The sequence below is a fragment of the Pipra filicauda genome, unplaced genomic scaffold, assembly GCF_003945595.2.
Source record: "Pipra filicauda isolate LSUMZ 115617 unplaced genomic scaffold, ASM394559v2 scaffold155_size1731166_pilon, whole genome shotgun sequence".
NCBI classification, from domain to species: Eukaryota; Metazoa; Chordata; class Aves; order Passeriformes; family Pipridae; genus Pipra; species Pipra filicauda.
In genome coordinates, this window is record NW_024104051.1 from 1512463 (window position 1) to 1533407 (window position 20945).

Below are 20945 nucleotides of genomic sequence, written 5' to 3' on the forward strand. Positions count from 1 at the left end.
TATGTTATATTTTTGAATTACTAAAAATATATTTCCATATGTAAATACGAACTGCAAGTCTCAGCTTTGAAAACACGTCACGTCACGGAGAAGATACCGTAACAGGTCTTATGTGCAATAAGTCCCTGGAAGTTGGGAAAAGCCCAGTTGTTACTGCAGGCAGAAGGCTGGCCGGAATGGTGTGATCCATCCAGCAACACACCAGGATGGCAGTCCAGGTACAGCAAGGGCAGAGCCCCAGGGACTGCGCCCCGCTCCACTAGCCAGCACGGGTTCTCCCTAGGAGAAGTAGCCAGCTGTTGGCTCACCGTAACCTACCGCAAGTTAACCCTGGGGACTGGGCCGCTGTTGCCATCCTGAACTGAGAGTTGACTTGCGTGTTGCAGCCTGCAGGGCTGGATGTAACACACCCAGAGTGAGATATAGCTGGTCTGCCCCCCCACACCACGCCGGCTGTGCCGGTGGCAAACACCAGGCACACACCAGGCATTTGTGCTGCACATGGTGCACACAGTGGGACAGGGTCATCCCGTCCCGGCAGCTTCCTTTAGCAGCAGGAAAGGTCACTGCCTGACCTGCCGGACATTTCGTACAGGAAAGGAACCCAACGCTGATCCCAGACAGCAACACAAAGCTCTCAGCCCACACTGCTTCCAACCCTAAGTTTCTGCAGAAGTAACCTTAAGCCTATCAAAAAGCCTATGCCCCTATTACACACTGTACAGATAAGCGAGGTAATCGCTGTAAATTTGCTTTTTTCCCAAGACAGAAACAAAGTACAGAGATGTTTTACAAAGCAACTGACATTTTCCACTTAATATCTTCGAGGTAACTTGTCTGATTTTCCACTTTTATTAACAGCAGTTTTCAGCAACAAAGAAGAAATAGATTTCTCAAATGATCCTTACTTCTAACCAAGTTGCTTGCCTTTTTTTTTCCACTGTGTGTGGCAGTTTGAATATTGTTTGCTGAGAAAACTTCAACTACGTATTTTAAGTATCCCTTTTCTAGATAAGTTGGTTGTAAAGTTTCAAGTACTATCCCTGCATGTTTAAATCATGCAGCCTATTTTTGCTCTTTTTTCCAAAACCATTATTTTTACTGTAACTATAAAGAAATAATTCTGGACACTGCATTTCAATTTTTAAAAGAATATATAACTACATGAAGGGCCCACATACAAATATAGCTTATGACTCTATTATAAAGCACAAAAACTAGGCTTATGAGAAAATAATTCCATAATGTTATTTTTCGTTAGTTTAATATTCACAGCTTGCTTAGACCTTCATACTAATTTCTGAGTCTAAGACTTGCTGAGAAGCAGCCACTTAAAATGATCTCAATAAAGAACCACTAAGTGTCAGTGGTTTGACCAAACCATGCAGCATCAAAATTTAGAGGTAGTTTAGTTTAGTTGGTAGGACGTATTACACCTGGAGTCAGTTACTTCAAGATGAAATGCCAGCTTAATGCAGACAAAGCCTATTCTAGTGTGGTTTAACACCAGCAACTGAGTGGTGTGAGAAAGGGCAGAGGCACATCAACTGCTTGGTGGATTCCATTCGCTGCTGGTAGCCAGAGAAGGTATGTTAAGTATAAGCAGCTCCTGATTAACCACATCTGATGACTCAACTCAGACTGTCACCTACAGCTCAAGAGGGAGAGTACAAAGATCTTGCAAGAAGCACAGATCAGTTAGAGGTAGGTTAGTAGCCTTAAGTGGAAACAACTAAGGAAGAAATGATTACTATATTGTACAGTTAAACCCTGTATACTGTTTCCAAGATGGCGATATCTTGCATTTCTCTCCCCTAACGTGCCCAAAACAACCACTACCTATAGCAAACTTTCACTTCTGCAGAAGATGCTGCTGCATGTCCTACCATTCAAATGCAGACTCCCCAACTTCAACCACTTCTGATTTATTTTCCACTCTAAAATACATGTGAAGCCAATAGCCAGAGAATATGAACACAGAAAAAAAACCTCTCCCCTTTGCTAAATTTGAGTGTGGCAGCAACTCTAATTCTGGAAGTGTAAATGCAGAAGTCCTGCTAAGATCTGGCACGTAATCTAACACTTCTATTGAGATGACATACAAACAGCCCTTTCAAGGTACATTTGCCTTTAATAGAACACCTAAAATATTTAGTGTCAAAACACCAGAAATTCTGTAAAGATAAATTTCCACAAGCTTGTGACTTGAGTACGTTTTCAGAGGAAGTCTCAACACCAAGCCAAATCTCCTGTAAAACAGCAAGCTTCCCCAGTATAACGGACACAATTCAGCTTCTTGTTAAGAGACATTTATACAATTTTACATGTGCTTTTGTAGGTATGTGTCTATTTTGAATGTGTATATAAACACACACACTCATGTCCTTTTCCATAATTTTAGATTTATCCATGACACAACATATACATGCATTCAAAAAATACACACATTCAAGCAACTCTTAGAAAGCCCTCTTTGTAAGAACTTGCACATTGCACCTAGTCAGACGAGAAAGCATCTTGTCAACAAAAAGCACTTTACCTTCCAGGAGCAGACTGCTGTTTCCCAAGCTCACAAGTTACTGATTAAAGCAATGGTTCCTGAGGCAAGAATGACCTGCACTGGCAGTCTAACTTGCTTGAAAACACTGTAACTGTGATATGCTTCTGTGGAGTGCGGATCTCAGTGGAGACCAAAACGAGACCCACTAAGTTGAAAGATAAAAATCCAATTCTGACTCAGTTTCTTTTCAATGCAAAACCAAGTATATTTGCATAATCAACTTCTCGTTCAGCATCCAGTGGAATATCTGTGTCTTATTTATTGCACAAATTAAGGCTGTAGTACCAGGTATTTTCCAATACTTACAGTAACTGTAATAATCTCTTAGATAACGGATACAGATGCACACATCGAAGGTATCTTAAAAGTGAACAGATAAAATGCTTACCCCCAAAGCTGGCAATCTTTGTGTGCAACTGACAGCAACCTTCAGTTTCCAGTCTGTTTCTCCATCCAGCTGGTCAGTTCGAATGAAACATGAACCTTGAAGTTATAAAAAGACATCAAACTATTATTTTGATTTCAAAAATTCAGTGTGGGTTAAACCATTCAGAACAGTGAAAGTAACACAATTTACAAACATTTTTAAATAAATGTGCTACATATAAGAGGATTAATATTTTGGAGAGTCTGTGTATTTTCTTCCAGGAATGCTCCAGATGCCAAAAAACTGCACCATTTTTCTGATGAAAGTAACAATATGCCTGTTTATGAACTGAGGGAAATCCTACTTTACAGGTTTCTTTATAGTTTCTAAACAGGTTTCCAAATGTTATCAGCAAGAGATACAACTTCAGTTGAAGTTGAAAAAGGGTTAGTTTAATTTCTTTATGGAATTCTGTCACAACAGAATAATGAACTGAAGCCTGTGGTTTTTTTCTCCTTGCTGGTATGACATCACAAACTTCCACTGCTTATAGTCTCCCAGCTTCTCTGAAAAAACTATATCATTCAAAACAACTTGTGTCCCATTGTATTATACTTAAAAGAAGTAATTTTAAATCATCTATCAGGGATTCAAGACTAAGGAAATCTGTCAACACATGCAAAGTATGTAAGATATGAGGGAAGCTCAAGATACAGACTGATACACGCTGCAGAGAATCAGTATTCTGCACAGACAGAAGACCAGTATTCAAGAAACAGAAAACTGAGACCAGTGCAAAGCTTCCCCCCACCACCAATAATTAGTGTGATGGATATCATCAAATCTAGAGTATTACATAGGTCACTACTGTAAGATTCAAAAAAGACTGCACAGGAACATGGCAAATCTATTAAAATATTCACAATTAATTACAATTCCATCAAGCTTGAAGCCTTTTAAAAAAGATGGTAAAACTTTAGCAGTACTCTTCACAATTGCTACACTAGAGAAGCCTTAAATATTTCTGAAGTAGTGATTACAATTCCCATTACACTACAGCTTAACAACTGTATACACTATTGTTACTGGGTGCTATGGGTGTGAAAAGAATAGATTTTTCCAATTATTTGTAGATTTTAACAAATGTGTATAGACATACATGCGTATATACCTATAATTCCTTCTATATTTCAACCGATCCAATAAAATCTAATGAAGTAGTTTCACCCTTAGAAGTGATGTGGTAGCAATTAAATGGACGAAAACACTGCAAAGGAGTTCATCCAGGTTTGAGTCTTATTACAGACAAGAAGACAGTCTGCTAGAACGTGTCAAGGCAATACTTTAAGAAACGGTACCTACCAGTGAACACAAATTAAGAGAGATTCTTTTACAGGACATGTGGGCCCTGGTGTAAGTAAAATCTAACAGAACCCAATGTTTTATTCATCAAGGCCTCCAAAATAGGTAGTTTGATGAGCTAGTGGTCTGAAAGGACATGGTTGAGAGAGCAGCCACCTGAAATTTTATCTGACTGGAAGGTAGCATTTTTGCACAACAGACTACAAAGAAGCCTACAAGCTTTCATGTAACAGTTATAATAAATATAACTGTTTGTAATAAGTAAACAAATCTTTAATATTAATGTAGACAGATCTCAGAACACATTATCACAGCTAAATTTCACCAAAAGCTCAGAGATGCAAGCTGCAAAGATGTGTCTGAAGTTCTTGAAAGACTGGTTTTAAATTTGTGACAGGATTCTTTACGGATTTTCTTCTAAAAATGAAATACTATAAAGCATCTTTTGGAGAGTCCAGTGACCTACTCTGCATTATAATGAAGCACGAAGTACCTAGGAACAACTAGAAATACCATGGATTCACCACACTTTCTGGCAACGGCATAGATAAGCCTACTCTCCATCATACTTTTCCTGTACAAGGCATTTCATGGTTCTCTTTACCCTTCCTGTCAATGGTTGCTCTCTTCCATCAATTTCATTTAGAATTATACTATAGATCAATGCAGTTCAAGACCAGTGTGGCTCCTGTGAATGGTTGACTGCACATATATTCATTTAATAGAGCTTCACACTATGACATCTATTGGCCAGCTGCATTTCCTCTCCACTTCAGCAGTTAATTTCATCAATAACTTATCTCATAGCCTGTTTCCCTTTTATCCAGAAAAAGGGACTGCTTTCTGCCAAGTCAGCTTTCAATAGCGATCACAAAAGCAAAACTGAAACAATACAGTCATCTTCTCTATCTCAAATACTGCAGCAGATTTGACTAAGTAACTTTAATTATTCTATAAGGTACTGATTTTAAACCTGGCTTAAGTTAGCTATAAACATGGAAGATTAAACATGTAATTAGAAAAAAAAATTAACTCTTCACCCCTACCAAACCCTTAGACTTGTGTAAAACTAAATATTCCCCATTGTGTATCGTGTAGGAGTCACAAGTACTTAACCTTTGAGAGGTATTTCAGTTAACAGTACATAAAACTTCTAAAAAAATCAAAGTATTTTGAAAAAATAACTATTTTAATTGCTCCACTTTAAAAATTCTTGGAAGCGTTGCACCCTCCTCCCCCAGTGACAAAACTAAAAACAAAAAACCACACAAAAAAGTAGTAAATTGTGTTACATACTCCAGCAGAATGGTTTAGATCAGTGTCAAAAATTTCTTGTATTTCTAACTTGAATATGACTTGCCAGGTAAAAAAACCCATCTGTGTACATGTCAGGAATTGCTGTTCCCGCTGAATTCAGTGATAACTCTTGAACCTGACAATTATTTTACAGCGCACAAATAATGAAATTCTTTTTAAGTTCTGTGCTGCTTTAAGGAAATGTCATTAAGTTAACTAGTTACCAACCTAAGCATAGCTGTTTACAAAAAAAAAAAATTTAAAAAGAAACAAAAAGGAAAAGGAGAAAAGAAATTCTAGACTGAACATAAGAAATTTTAAAAAGGCCACATACAAAGGAGAATGCATACATTTAAGCCTTTTATTTTATACAGTGAGGACACTCAGATGCTCATTTCCCATAACAATACACAGTCATTCAAAATTAGTGCACAAAGTTGAACATTGTGAACGTCTGACTGACTTCTGTCATTCTAGTGAAAATTTTGGAACTATGCAAAATAGAATTTAAGGGTTGATTTAAGGAAATTATACTGGGCTTAAATAGCTTAATCATTTATCAAAAGTGGCGTAAACTTCGCGAGCAAACTATGTATGTAATAGTCATTTAGCCTAATCAGTTGAAGACAGGCATAAATCAATGTAGAGCAAGTCCATGCAAGGTGCTGCCCAAGTGCAACTAAACTGATTTTTAAAACCATTTCAGATGAAATTGTGAAACCTGAATGCTTAGCAAAGTCCTGAGACTAAATTCTGTTTTGGTGATCTAGCAAAAGCTCAATTATTTGAGTCCTGTCCACAATTTACCCTAAGATTGCTCTTCTGTGGTAAAACAGCACTTGAATACAAAGGATGAAAATAATTTGAAGAATCTGCAGTAACTATGTAACTTCAAATTATAAGGATATATTGCTAATTATTTACAGACTTTTAACTTATGTTTACTTGAGAAACTATGGATTAAAAATCTTTTTTTAAAGCTATTTTGTGTGTTAATAGAATACTTAAGAAAAATAATGTTCATTTCAGTAGCTTTTATGGTGTTTTGACACAGAGGCACAAAAGCTCATCCATAAAAGCACTAATTTAGGGCCATGACATGCCTGGCCTAGATTTATCAAACAAAGGTCCGGTGCTCAATACAGGAAGAATTCTACTTACTCAGTGTGTGCTGGACTTAAGGCTTCAATCAGAACGTACCTGAAGGACATGTACACAACAAATGCTTCTGGGAATGGTGTACATGTACACATGCATCAGTGACCTACTTATCCCTAGAAATCCCAAAGAAAAAGGCCCTAAACAAAAATTCTCAAACTAAACACAGGTTATTCTTGGAAAATGCTGGTTATATTTTCATCTCAAACTTTAAAAAATGGGGGGGGGAGATAAAAAAGAGGAAAAAATTCCCCCCCAAACAAGAAATGGAAGCTTCTTAATCAAGTAAAATTCAATTATATCATAAACTTTCTCCTAATTAATACTGTGCATAATCATCAGATAGCCAAATCTAGTATTTTTTTATACTACCAAACTTGCTTATCATATTTTATGTGTTAATTTCTTTATATGTGGATATCTTTAATTCCTGAAATTATAGTAATGCAAATAAACTTGCGCTTACATGAAGCCCTCAAATTTTATTTTTATACACATACGTCTAAGTATTAATTACAGTTTTTAATATAGGCTTCTGAAAACAAGCTATTACTTGGGATGTTACTTATTTTCTTAAACGCATTCTAGCTTCCAGGTTTTTCTAAGCAAGTCACTCAGAAAAGAAAAACTGCTGTGTACTAATTAAATTATTTTTTCCTATTTTATTTGGAAATGTTGTTTCCAATAAGAAATATGGAAATGTTGTTTCCATAAGCAGAAATATGGTTAATTTCTCCTTAAAACAATTAGCTTAATATTCAGTCTGTTTAACAAGTAGTTTCTAAAGAAAGTGTTGTTAACAGAAGACACCCAAAATACACAAGATACCCAAAATAGCAGTACTGACAGACAAAGAGCAAATACTTTGCAAAAGAGAAATAATCTAGTCTATATAAAATTGCATCACCTGATTTTAATGGAAAGCTATAATAAAAAAACCCCAACAAAATCATTAAAATTATCTGAATTACACTAAGATTGAATATTTGCATGAGAACATGAGAACTTATAATGGTTTTCTTGCCATAACAAACTAAACTCTCCCATTTGTCTTGTATTCAGAACTTAATTTTCATTTCCCAGCTCCTCGCCTGGAAGAAGGGTCTGAGAAAGAAGTCCTAAGTCATGAGATCAGATGGAAGAGAGAGGATTCTCAATTCAGGAGAAAAAAAACCACCAAGGAATAACTTATTTGGATTAGCATTAAAAAATGACAAAGTGAATGACATGTTATCAGACGAGTTCCATGCTTCTGTCCCTCACTTTTTCTGGCCTTGCTTTGAACAGTCACTTACAGAAGATCTTGTCTTCAACTGCACCTATTTAATCAGCATTTTACAAGCGAAATTATTTTTAAAAATGTTTCCATTTTTAGATTTCACAAGCACGTTCAAACAAATACCTTCCAAAGAACCTTCACAAACAACCCACAGGCAGTATTTGTTACAAACGTCAGTATAAACAGTAAAGAATAGTATATAAAAGTCAATCAACTCAGAAGAAGTGCTGATAACTATATTTAACTTTCTCATGGAGAACATTAAAGTTAACAGATTTCTGCTAGCAATTTTTTTGCCATATATTGGCAAGGCTCTTTTTTAAGCTTGCTGATAAGCACTGAAGAGAATTTATAGGTATAATTCAAATATGCCACATAGCATACGTTTTAATGTGTGATGAAGATGCATCAGAGGGAAACAACTATAACTTAGTCGTATGTAGCAGATGTACAGGAGGATGCATACTTCACAAGCATATTAAAGACCAAGTATCCCAGTCTTGAAAAGGTATTGTTTTATTTCTGCATAAATGCAGGGTTGAATTCCACACTCCATTACAAATATAGTCAGAAAGCAATTGTAGAATGTGTGCACTTTAATTAGTCTTTAAAAAAAAATCATAAAAGTAAATTACATTTACTTCATATGATATGTAAACTGATAAGAATTCATGTCAGTTTTTCTTAAACAGAGATAATGCTAAACCATCACTACACGTCTGGGCTCTTCTCTGTCAAATCTAAATAAATAAAATCATGTCTGCCTTCTCTCTCTAGAGTGGCATCCAATGAATTTTTTACAAATGAGAACAACAGCTACAACTAATGCCTTTCAAGCCTCAGCAAAACTGAATTATTAAATCTGTCTGCCTATATCCTATTACAGCCTACTTATGAATACTTGATTTTATTTTGTATAATTGACAACAGTTGTCAGGAAACGAAGGTTTTAACGGCAATCAAATTAAGATCAACTGGTATAAGTGTCACAGTGAAGAGCTTGTGTCAAGTGTTGATGAATTAATTGATGGGTCACTGGGAAACAGGGCACGTGGAACTGCAGTGTCATAAACAGCTATATATTGTCTGGTAATATTACCAGCCTTCCTGCTTTAAGTGAAAAGCATTGAAAGAGATGGGTTACTAGAATATATCCAAAAGAAGAAAAACACACTTTGACTTTGCACACCTAACACCAGATCATTTACAAACAACTTAATTTTTAAATCATTTATATTACTTAAGTGACTATGTGCATGAAAATTTTAAACCGATGACAAGATAAATAGCAGCACCAAGACAACATACTGCAGTACAGAGTTTCATTTACTACTACAATAAGAAGCTTTCAATTATGATAGCTTCTAGGGACGAGAAAACCCCAAGATGCCTGAAACATCCCAAACATTTAAGCTACAATGCCATCCCATAGGAGGCAATCAAAAAATGTAATGGCATTTACAGAAGACTGATTAAATTAGTTTAAAAGCATTAATTTCTCTTAAGACCAGGGAAGAACTGTGTGTACTTGAGATATTTGATCTGAATTAAGAAACCGATGAAGCAATTGATTAATTGGAATTTAAGCCATCAGTCACTGGATCCATCAACAGTTTCATTTACATTCTAAACAATCAGCTGATGGTCTTATAGGATACCACGTATTAATACACAGTCAATATGATACCCCTAAACTCATCACAGTTCCTTATTGACAAGAACTCAGATGTTTTTTAATCCAAGCTTGATCACATTGCATCTTTTTTGAATTGCTGTATTGATTCAGTACGCTTTAGGAATTTTTATCTCTGTTAAAACATTATGGAATTCTCTTATATATTGTAAACAATGTTCCAAGTTAAAAGAAAAAATTTATTCACATTCATATTCACATTCTCAAATTTTCACTTACTGACTTATATTATTTTGATATATACAGAAGGATGCTCAAAAGCACTAATCTTTTCCATTTAATAGGATTTGATGCACCACTTTACTTCATTATTCTTCTGATGTACACTAGCTATCTCTTTTTGCAGAAACCCAGTGTTACAGATGAAAGATAGTATGTGTTATTTATGTCTTCAGAGTAACGACTGAATCAAAAACTCTGCCATACAGAATGCTTAGAACACTGAAAAACTTCTTGCTTTTCAGATCAAAATAAGAATACTGACTCAACAGCTCCTTGATTTGAGAGCACTGACAGTACAGCAGAGCTCACTGTCTCCATCAACCTCCCTAAAGTACTTAAATATTTCTAAAGATCAGTAATACAAAAAATACATATACATCTCAAAAAGTGCTTATAGCAGACTTAAAAAGCATTTTCTCTCTTGAAGAAAGGAGAACTCACAAACAAGAGGTTGAGAAAAGCATATGGCCAAAAACAGAATTCACTGAGACCATATTTTGCCTTGAAGATTTTAGCAGCAGCAATAGTAATCAACTAGAAGGACATTTCATTAACTAAATTACAAGGAGCAGGCATAAAGCTTAAACACAGAAAAGTGCAAGTCAAAGGAGTTGACAAAATCATCAGGTTACAATAGGCAAGTGAAAAACAAGGGGACATATTTTTCATTAAAATTTAGCAGGGAAAAGCACATTCTACTTTAATGTTTGATAACTGGGAAGAAGCAAGAGACCCAGCTGCGAAGATTGAACACTGGACCTCATTATGCAAAAAGCAGAGGATTTCTACTTCTTCCAATTTCTTTTTACTTGAAAGACAGAGGAAGGCTGTGCAAAGCTACATGGACACCTGAAATCAGAACTGTAACTGAAGAAGTTAAATATTTGAGCTAAATTGTATTTAGCCTTCACATGTACCAAGAGCACCGACAGCACAGCAACACAGGGCGTAACATTTGCATGGAAAAACCCAGTGCTCTCCTCAGCTGGGTATTCCTTACAAGGCAGGTTCTCCAAGTTAGGTTTTCTACCGCTAGACAGAGAGCTGCCAGACTAGGGTAGTTCAAGACTAAATAAGCTTACATTCCAACTCCAGCCAGCCATATACCTCAAGCCCCATATGAAAGTCAGAATCAGATCAATATGTGCAGGCCATCCTTTCCTTATGAATACATTAAGATTGATTTGAGGATCATTTCTAAATTTTTAGAAAGACAACTCTATTGCAAGATTGCTCCTCATTAGACCTACTAATCAGAAATTTGTAGGTTTTGCAGAAATTCCTTTTTCACAATAAAGATGAGGCTCACCAAGAGACATTTTCCAATCATTTCAAAGAATCAAGGTAATATTAGCAGCTTGCCCAGAAGAGCCTTGAAGTAAGAGAAGAAAAAAACCACCCCAAATTCAATAATCTAAAACAAGGAAGAGGTGAGAGCAGCTTAAAAAAAACCATAATGCATGGTATCAATCTTATGAACAGATACTTCTTGTAGGCACCATATTATGAACTGCTTCTACACAAGGAATTCCTGAACCCTACCCTGCAAGAGTAATTTCTTCGTTTTTTATATTCAAAGCCTTTGACAAAATACCCACACTCTACCACTTAATATACATATAGTTTGTCTGCCTGATTTGCCCTGCCTCTGAGATGTGCTTTGATGATTCTCACCTTCTTTAAGTTGTTACCCCAAACTGGGGGAATTATTTGGGATTTCAGGATATTTGAATTGCTACTCCAGCCAAGCCACCAAATGCCCTTAGATTTCTGGGGAAATGCATTATCACTGGTAAGTGGGAACAGGTGAGTTTATGCCTAACACAGTACACGGTCTCCTTACAGATAAATTTTTTCAACTCTTACTAGTCTTTTTTTTAAATACAAAAGTTAAATAAAGAATAAAATATTACTTTGTCACTGCTTATTTTGCTACAAATCTAATGAAACACATGGATTGTGCCAGTTGCCCAAGTATGCACAGAAAATAAAATAGTCAGGGAATGAAATACATGTCTTCTAATAACATTTTCATCTCTAATACAGAGTAATATTTTTGGAGGCTTAATGCCTGCTGAGACCACCTCCTTCCACCACATAACATTCATACTATCTGACTATATCTTAAACAAGTAGCTGATCACATCGAATTACTATTACTCAGTGGCTTAAAGGAGATACCAAAACATTTCAAGCCCAAGTTAAATCAAATGCTAAAAACAGAATAGGAACTGAAGTATAGAAACAGATTAAAGTAGTTTGGACAGATTGTTGGCAGCTACTCATGCCCTGAAGATAAACTTTTATCTGGCCGTATGTGCAAAACTTAACTCTAGTCATTTATCATTCTCTATAGCAATAGATTTTCAAAGCATTTCAGTTTCCAGACAGGTAGGTTTTAGAAGGCTTGTTTTCTAAACATAATAGAAAATTCCAGAATGTGTGACTAATGCAACTCCTTCAGCCTTATTATTCTGCAGTGGCTGGTTTTATGAAGAGATAAAAAGAGACATCAGTTGCACAACTGAATTTCAAATCAGAGGAAGAAATACCAGTTTGATTTTTAAATATCTGAAATTCCAGAACAGGCTGGGTTTCAGACAATTAAATTATTTGTAGAACACTTACTCCTAACTGTTCAGAATAAATAGATAGTACTTGCATCATCTTTATTATATTTTTCCTTGCAGTGAGTTTGAAGTTTAATTCTTCGACATAAATGTTCTGCTAATACTTGCTTTTTAAGATTACAAAACTGGATCTTTTTAACAAGTAAACCATACTTGCTGGCACCACGCTCTCTTTTTGTAGAGCAATGCTGAAGAACTCAAAGTTTTCAAAATAACTCCCTTCTTTGATAAGCAGACTTTGTTTGAGATGGTAGACTCTGGAGGAAGCTTTTACTGATTAATTCACAGCTCCTTCCAACAGCAAATCAAGCTATATGAATGATTACTTAAGTCTGTACTTGCATTGCAGAGTTTATGCCAGTAAAATGGTTAGCATTTAAAATAAAAATCACATCTGAGACAGTTATATTGCTACAGAAATGAATGGCTAAAAAGCCTCAAAATAAAAATTATTTTCCTGTTTTATTCCCACACTTTACTCATACCATTGTTGTTAACGTAATTACAAGTAAAGAATCCTGAAAACTCTTAACTACAAATTTTAATACAAGTGAAATTACTCTTCTTGCTACAATTCCGGAAAGTATAAATATGTTTGCAACTAGTATTTTATACTTGAGTAAATATATAATTTTTAAATAGTTTAGTAAGTGGAATTCAAGACACTGATCTATGCAATGGGGGATGTCCAGAGGGATGTCGACAAGCTGGAGAAATGGGCTGACAAGAGCCTTAAAGTTCAACAAGAAATGGTGAAAAATCTTGAACCTGGTGAGGAACAACCAGTACATGCTGGGGGCCATCCAACTAGAAAGGAGCTTGGTAGAAAAGGACCTGGGGATCCTGGGGGCACCAGGCTGACCGTGAGCCAGGAGAATGCCCTTGCAGCAGCAGAGGGTAATGATATCCTAGGCTACATTAGGTAAAGTATTGCCAGAGGTCGAGGGAGGTGCTCCTTCCTCTCTGCTCAGCATGGACTGGAGCATCTCCCATATGAGGAAAGCCTGAGAGAGCTGGGACTGCTCAGCGTCAAAAAAACAAGGCTTCGGGATGACCCTAATAATGTCTATGAATACCTGGAGGGAGGGTGCAAAGACTGAGCCAGGCTCTTTTCAGCGACAGAAACAATGACAGAAACACCTCTGAACGTAAGGTGACAAGAATTATTATTTTTTAACTGCGAGGATTACTAAGCACTGGCACAGCTTGCCCAGAGAGCCTGTGAAATTTCTCTCCTTGGTAATGCTCAAAAGCTGTCTGGGCATGGTGTCTGGGCAACCAATTCTAGGTGGCCTTGCTTGAGCAGAGTGTTGGACCAGATGATACCCGGAGATCCCTTCCAGCCTCAACCACTCTGCAGTATCATCTCAAGTGCTCACAGAAGTAAGACCAAAACAATGTAACTCTGGCCTGAAAAACAACAGATGTAGCAACTGTGCAACTGGCGTTACCTTACAAAGAATTAAAGGTTCTTCACAAAGGATTGTGAGAATTTCAAAATGATTTTCCATTTCCCTATTGCTTGCATTGCACAGCTGTAGTGGTAGATAAACAGTATTTTGGAATGTTCACGCCAGAAAATTACTATATACTGGATTTAAAGACATACAATAATAAACTTGGTTTATGATAAAGATTTTTGCATGACAGCATGCTTGACAGCAGTGGAACTGATCAGTAAGTGGCAGTTGCTCTCTCCTGAGTATCACCTCTAACAATAAAAAATAAAAAAAAACAGACTTTTGTCCAGTTTGGTAAGGGACCTTACGAACAATAAGGGTTTAACTAAGATTAATCAATTCTTATCCCCTATAAAGCTACTAACAAAAGCCAGTATCATAACAGCTCTGTGGTTAGTCTTTATAGGCCTCAGTAGTTAGCAGCAGTACAGAACAGAAACAATTCTTTGCAGTCCTAGTGTCTATGCAGCACATCCCAAGCCCTAAAGCTCATTGGCTCTTCCAGCTGCAGACTTGAGCAAACAGTCTGTTTAGCCCTAATTCCACGTACAATGCCATCACATCTTTCTCCCAGTAACTTTCGACTTGTGGCCAATTTCAACCAAGTATGGCAGATCAGCGATCTCAAGGTTATAAAGTGCCTTGAATTTTTGTGAAAAAAGAAATGATCAAAGAGCCACACGAATAAGAGGAAAGCCAAGCCGTCAGCTCCAACAGTAATCTGTTCTAGGACCTAGCAAAAACTAATAGCTAAAATCCAACATTTGCTTAGCTCAGAACCAGCCACTGCATATGCAGCTTTTCTCCATGAATAATAAGGATCTGAGGTTATTGTGTGTGTAAAAGAAAAACTTGGAGAGAAAAAAAAACTTCCTTCATTCTTTACTGACTCTCTGTAGCCACCCTACAAAATTTGTGTTCCTCTCAGAATTTCACATTTGAAAGTTACCAGGGCACAAATATTCCAAAGTCTTATGAACACATGCACCAGATTTGCATGAAAGACCAGATCCCATTCACGTCAGAACATGACACATGTTAGCATAGGAACTACCTGACCTGGATCAGAAGCCAGTTACTGAATCAAGGCACAACCGCGGCATCAAACCACGGCACAGCCAATGTGGAGTACAAGGATTTTACCTTAAAGAAGGAAAGAGCTCATATTTGAATTTTTCTTGTGTTTTACACACAGAGTGTCCTTGATAATATTCCCATAATGCTGAAGTTATTAACACATGCTCCAGCTGGCAGTTCCTATAGACAATTACAAAGTTATATGATGATCTCTGGAATGCTCTGTCTAGCTTTTGATTTACGACTGAGGTAGCATACAGACAAATAAAATGCAGAGAGTATGACAAGCAATTTAAAAATGGACCTGAAATGGACACTGTTAAGGGCCACTTAGAATCTAGCCTAATTTCAGCAAGGGAGCTTTGTATTGGTGTAACAGAGATCTTGCCTACATTTGCATAACAACTTTACACTAAGGTAGTCAGATGGTTTTGGCATGATGCCTGCTTATACAAAAAATGAAAATAACCTTTAAACTGTCTTTTGCAGTTGGCTCAGCATGAACATTTCCTTTCATTTGGTGGAAGGATGATAAATGGGACAAATCTTTCAAATTGCTTGTCACCTCTATCATTTATAATGAGCAAAACCAAGATTCAGCCATAACTAATCCCCTCCTACCATTTTAAATGTATAAAACCTCAATATATAATTCCATAAACTTGTTGCTTTTTTTTTTAATTTCCTTTTTTTAAAAATTTTATTTATTTTCAATCAATGAACATCTTTTGGAAACCTCTGTTATATGGGGAGCCTGACAGCAGCAAAGAATTCTCATCTGAGGAGTGATTTCCACCTGCTCCATTCCCCTGGGAAGTAATCCTAACTCTAAATATGAACAGCCATCTAGCTGCCTCCACTCATGAAAGAGAGGAATACCAATGTTACGGACTACCACATGAATACAAAACAAAGTCCCACCTATATCAGTCTCTAGACTATAACTTTTGTAAATGTCTGATTAAAAAAACATAAGAAACTTAGAAATTGGACACAGGCACACAATTATCATCAAGTCATTACATCAGATTCTTTGAAGATATCATTCCAGCTAAAAGACAATGCATCTGATAAAGAAAGGAAAAAAATAGATCTAATAAGAAATTAGTTTTATCAAAATAAGACTGATACCCCAAAATGCAGCTTCTGCTATGTAGAATTAAAAGTACCCTAGAAAACTCAACAATCCTAAAAGTGCACTAGGGGGGTGGGTTTTAGGCTGAACTGTTTAACCTACTTATTTATAACGCAAATGGCTTCTTTTTCTGACTGAAGATATAGGATGTTGTAGTGCTGCAGACTACACTAATATGCAATGTAAATACTGAAGTTGGAAAATAGTACTTTGCCTCAAAAGAAGCTTACAGGGTGGACTGGATTTTAAGATTAGTTCAAACTCTACTCTTCATAGATTTATAGTAAGAAGTTATAGTTAAACTGCTTTATTGCACAGAAGATAAAATTACATACAGAACATAAAACCATCAGAAACTGTTTCACAAAGTACTTAAAAGTGTCAACTATAAATTAAACCATAAATCAGTCAAAACTGCAACATCAGGAAGCAACAATTACAGATATAAGTGTTCACTCTTTAGTAAAAAAACAATTACTGCCATATGCTTGAAATTCAGGGGATTATTTTTGTGTGTTTTGTTTTCTTGTTTTATTTTTAAACAAGTGTAACACAAATAAACCTAGTTAACCTGTTGCTTATTTATAGAAAGTGTATTTTTAACGTTAAATTTCATGTTCCAGGTGTAGCAGAAGTTTATATAAATAACTTATATTGGAATTCTAGGAAGATTTCACTAAATTTGCTCTTTATTTACTTTACATTATCATGAACATTTACATAGTAGGTACAGAACTCTTGCAAATTGCTCACAAGCATTTTGTAATATCAGTTATGGAAAGTCTATTGTTACAACATGATAAACTTTTAAATCAAGTAGCTTTACTTTCTAGATAGCAAATTAATGGAGTGTCTTAGAGGAAAAAAATCCAACATTCAAAGAAAGCTGACTGAAGTACACTTAAACACAGAACCAGACTCAATAGATCTTACTTTCAAAAATATTTTCTTCACACATTTCTGACACAGGGATTCACCCTGTTCCCTTCCTCCATCTATATCTTGACAAAGAAATAGTCTAAGTTCTATTAACTGTGGCCCCTCCAGATTTACTATTCATATATATTCCAGTCAAGACACAGAGGTATCCTGTACAGGTGCATTTCTGGCCTGTAGTTCATCGACAACCATACCTGTGCCCCACCCTTCAACTAACAGTACTAGAGGGAAGGGAGACTACACAGTGTCTTATAACCTCACAAGCAGAATCCATACGATTTTAGGACTTGCTTTGTTGCAAGTTAGGCAACTGTCTCATAATGTTCTTGTTTGTTTATTCCTGCACTGACAACACACCTCATACAAACTGCTGCAAGGATCCTAAGGAGAGTGAACTAGCTCTCACCAAACTGTTCTTGGTGCTCCTCCAACAGCAAACACTGCACAGTGTTACATATTGAGTTTCCTATACATTTCTACTGTGTGTACATGACTTAAATTACAACTGCTACATGCTCGTGCTGGAGTACATGATGATTGTTTCCAAACACCTTGATATATAACATATAATCCAACACAGGCTAGTAAAGGCTAGGAAAATTTTGGATCAACACATCAAACATATTCACCTTCTACCACTCCCATTTTGCATGCAAGTGGCCTAATTTAAAGTAACTCTTGTACCGGTGCAGAAGTCCTACTTTCCACTTTTCTAGGAGCTGTGACTTGAGCCAAAACACATTTTGGGGCAGTAAGGACAATATCAATCCTTTTATTATCATGTTGGATACAAAAGATTTGAACAGTCAAAAGCATTATGCTTTTTAATAAAATGTGGTACTGTGAGAGGGAATAAAAGGAAAAGCCCTTGTATCCTGAACCAGAAGGTAGTTAATGAAGATGGAGGTCATATAAAGACTACTAGGAAACTTCATCAGTCCAGGCCAGTTATAGATGACCAACTGCCTCTAATCAGCATTTGAAAGTCATTAGCAAGACCCAGTAACTACACAGTAACTCCTTCTTTCAGCAAATATATAGTTCTAGTCAAATGATCTCTGCAAATTTAGCCTTTTACCTGAAATATATGATAGACCTCTAGTGCCACAGTGACACACCAAGTGCCACTAACACAGGGCTTACCAATATCACAGCTATTAGCTTTCTGAAATTTAGTGCTGTCTGACAAAAAACAGACAGTTCTTAAGGATCTGAAGAGAACTGGTAATATAAATGAGGAAAACTCATTGAGTTATATGGGGGGAGCATCCAATAGTAATTTCTAAACTTTACAAAACAGTTATAATTTATAGGGTTCCTATAAAAGAGATATTTGTTTCTCAAAGATTAGGAGTACTCCCCCACCACTATGTGAAGGGAAATAGACCTAACAAGAAGTACTTTTCTTTCTCTCACTCAAGAAAATTCCTGGGGAATTTTTTTGGCTGACCAAAAAGGCATTATTATTTTTAAGTAAAACAAAATGAAAAAAATCAGTTATTTCAGGGGTTGAGATAATGGTAAAACATTTTTTCCAAAAATAACGATTTTAATCACATACTGGCAGGTTCATATTTCAGTTCTTTTCCATTTAATAGCTGTAATACAATCAGATAACATTTAAATGTATGTTGTGAGACAATGATTAGTTGTAGATAATTTAAAATGCTGTCAAATCATAATAATCAAGTATTTGCTAAATATTTTTAACATTTAAACCTTTTGTTAAAACAATTCATAAAAATCACCTATTTAGAGAAACATATCTATAGAAGTCTCAGGTTCACAATAAGATTACTCCTGGTTTACAGTTCAAGCATACTGTATTTCTCACGTATGGACTCTTTCCCATTAATTGAATGAAGGTAGAGCTCCATCAATCTATTCAACCAATTCAAATTGGCCACAATGCACAATCTAAAATTTTACCACAAATCACCAAATTATCGTGTAAGCAGTGTGAATTGTCAAAACATACCCGTTTTTTCCGATGTTCTAAGAAACACCATGTCAGATGGGATTCGTTGATTCTGAGAGGAGAAAAAAAAAAGTATATTTTTTCTAAGTAGGAAAAACAAATAAATTCCAATCAAATGTCCAGTAAGATCTATCACCAAAAGGTCACACTTGGATTGAAACTCAATTAAAATAGGATTTCTCACAGTACTTTACATTCAGCATTTGCAATTCAGAAATCAATATTTTCGAAAAATTATACAATAAGCAAACAACAGTTAATCCTTTCAGATGCTCTTTATAAGTGAATCATAAATACCTGAAGAACATATTAACATTTTCTTAACTGAAAACACTACTTCAAGAATATAAACATCCAACTGAAATATCTTTTAAAATAATTTCACTGAGTAAAACTCTGACATGTACTTAGCATATATAATAGAAAAAAAGAAGGTGAAATTTAAAATATCTGTCTTGGCACTCAAGCGGCAAACATAACGTATATCAAGCATTCTCCTCTCTCCCTACACACACAAATGTACAGGAGGGAAACAGCAAACCAGGGAACAGCATTTTCCTATTTCATGTATCTAAAATGACCAGAATTTCTTCCTCACTATCTAAGGCATAGAGTCACATGCATAGTTAGTGCCTCTGCACACCTGTTCTGCCATTTGTATCAAATCACGTTTTCAATTATATGTTGACCACGGAAAGGCCAATCTAAGCCTTCACAGGTTCAACAACATGAACAATACCACCCTCCCCCACACACATGCTATCTGCTACATGGCTACCCAAATCCTTAGCTCTCCCTCCACTGGTTCTCAAGACATTTACCAGCACTAGATTCACATTGCCAACACAGGGTTTAGGAATGAAAAACTGGAAGAAGTAAAAATAACCAACATGTCAAAACCTGAAAGAGATACAGGACTGGAAAGATAAAAAGCAACATACGAAGTCGACAGGGACCAGAGTGAAGAGTGGACAGAGCAATTAGAGAAGATGCTGTACTGAACTGCAATTTCTTTCATCACAACTTACGTCCAGTATGCTACATGCTGTACAATTTGATATTGAAGTTACACACAGAGAATGATTTGGATTTCATTTACAGACTATCTTCAACCAATTTAAAAAATCTCAGTTGATTATTAGCAATGACATTACAAGTTTCATGCACAAAAATATTTCCTAATACTTGTTTCTGATTACTTGTTAAGAGGATATAGCGCATAAATATTTTTCATATAGACAGTACCCCCATTTGAGAATAAATTTCAGGTTTCCCCTTTATACTTGGTTGACATTGCCTTGAAAGCCACTGCATATCTTGGGGTCATCATCTTTTAATTTTTAAGAGCTCTACTGTCTAATTGAGTGGAAAAGAAAATATATATAGTGAGCCGACCACGGTATACATGAACCTCAGAATTCAGTCTTAAAAAACTGACCAAATTTACTAAACATAAAAAATTAAGGGGCTCAAATTGGTATCTGAGCATTTCAAAACTATTCAATAATTCCCTATGTCACACTTCAACTATAATCAAACTGCAAAATTGATACAGCAATAATAATTCAATTGTGGCTGTATTTTGAGCATTAACTACCAGCTACAGAAAACTGGTTAATTATTTTGTACAGAAGAAACAGCAATGCAGATGAGGTCAAGCTAACCTGAAGAGCTGAAGGCATTAAGCACTGGAGTATCTCACATACTGAATGCAGCACACAGTCCTGTCTGTAAATTTTATAAGGATAATCCTAATCACAATACCTTGATTCACTGAATCAGAGTGGAA

The 20945-nt window shown here is 36.0% G+C and overlaps 1 protein-coding gene across 2 annotated transcripts in view; it reads right to left on the reverse strand.

Moving 5' to 3' along the window:
• The window catches only part of ATP9B (ATPase phospholipid transporting 9B (putative)), a 157456-nt gene that overhangs the window by 89770 nt on the left and 46741 nt on the right, over positions 1–20945 (reverse strand). For both annotated transcript variants that reach the window (XM_039379105.1, XM_039379104.1), the window contains exons 7-8: positions 19157–19208; positions 2949–3043 (exon numbers count right to left, since the gene is read on the reverse strand). In XM_039379105.1, the coding sequence (XP_039235039.1) occupies positions 2949–3043; positions 19157–19208 (147 nt within the window). The remainder of the gene's footprint in view (positions 1–2948; positions 3044–19156; positions 19209–20945) is intronic.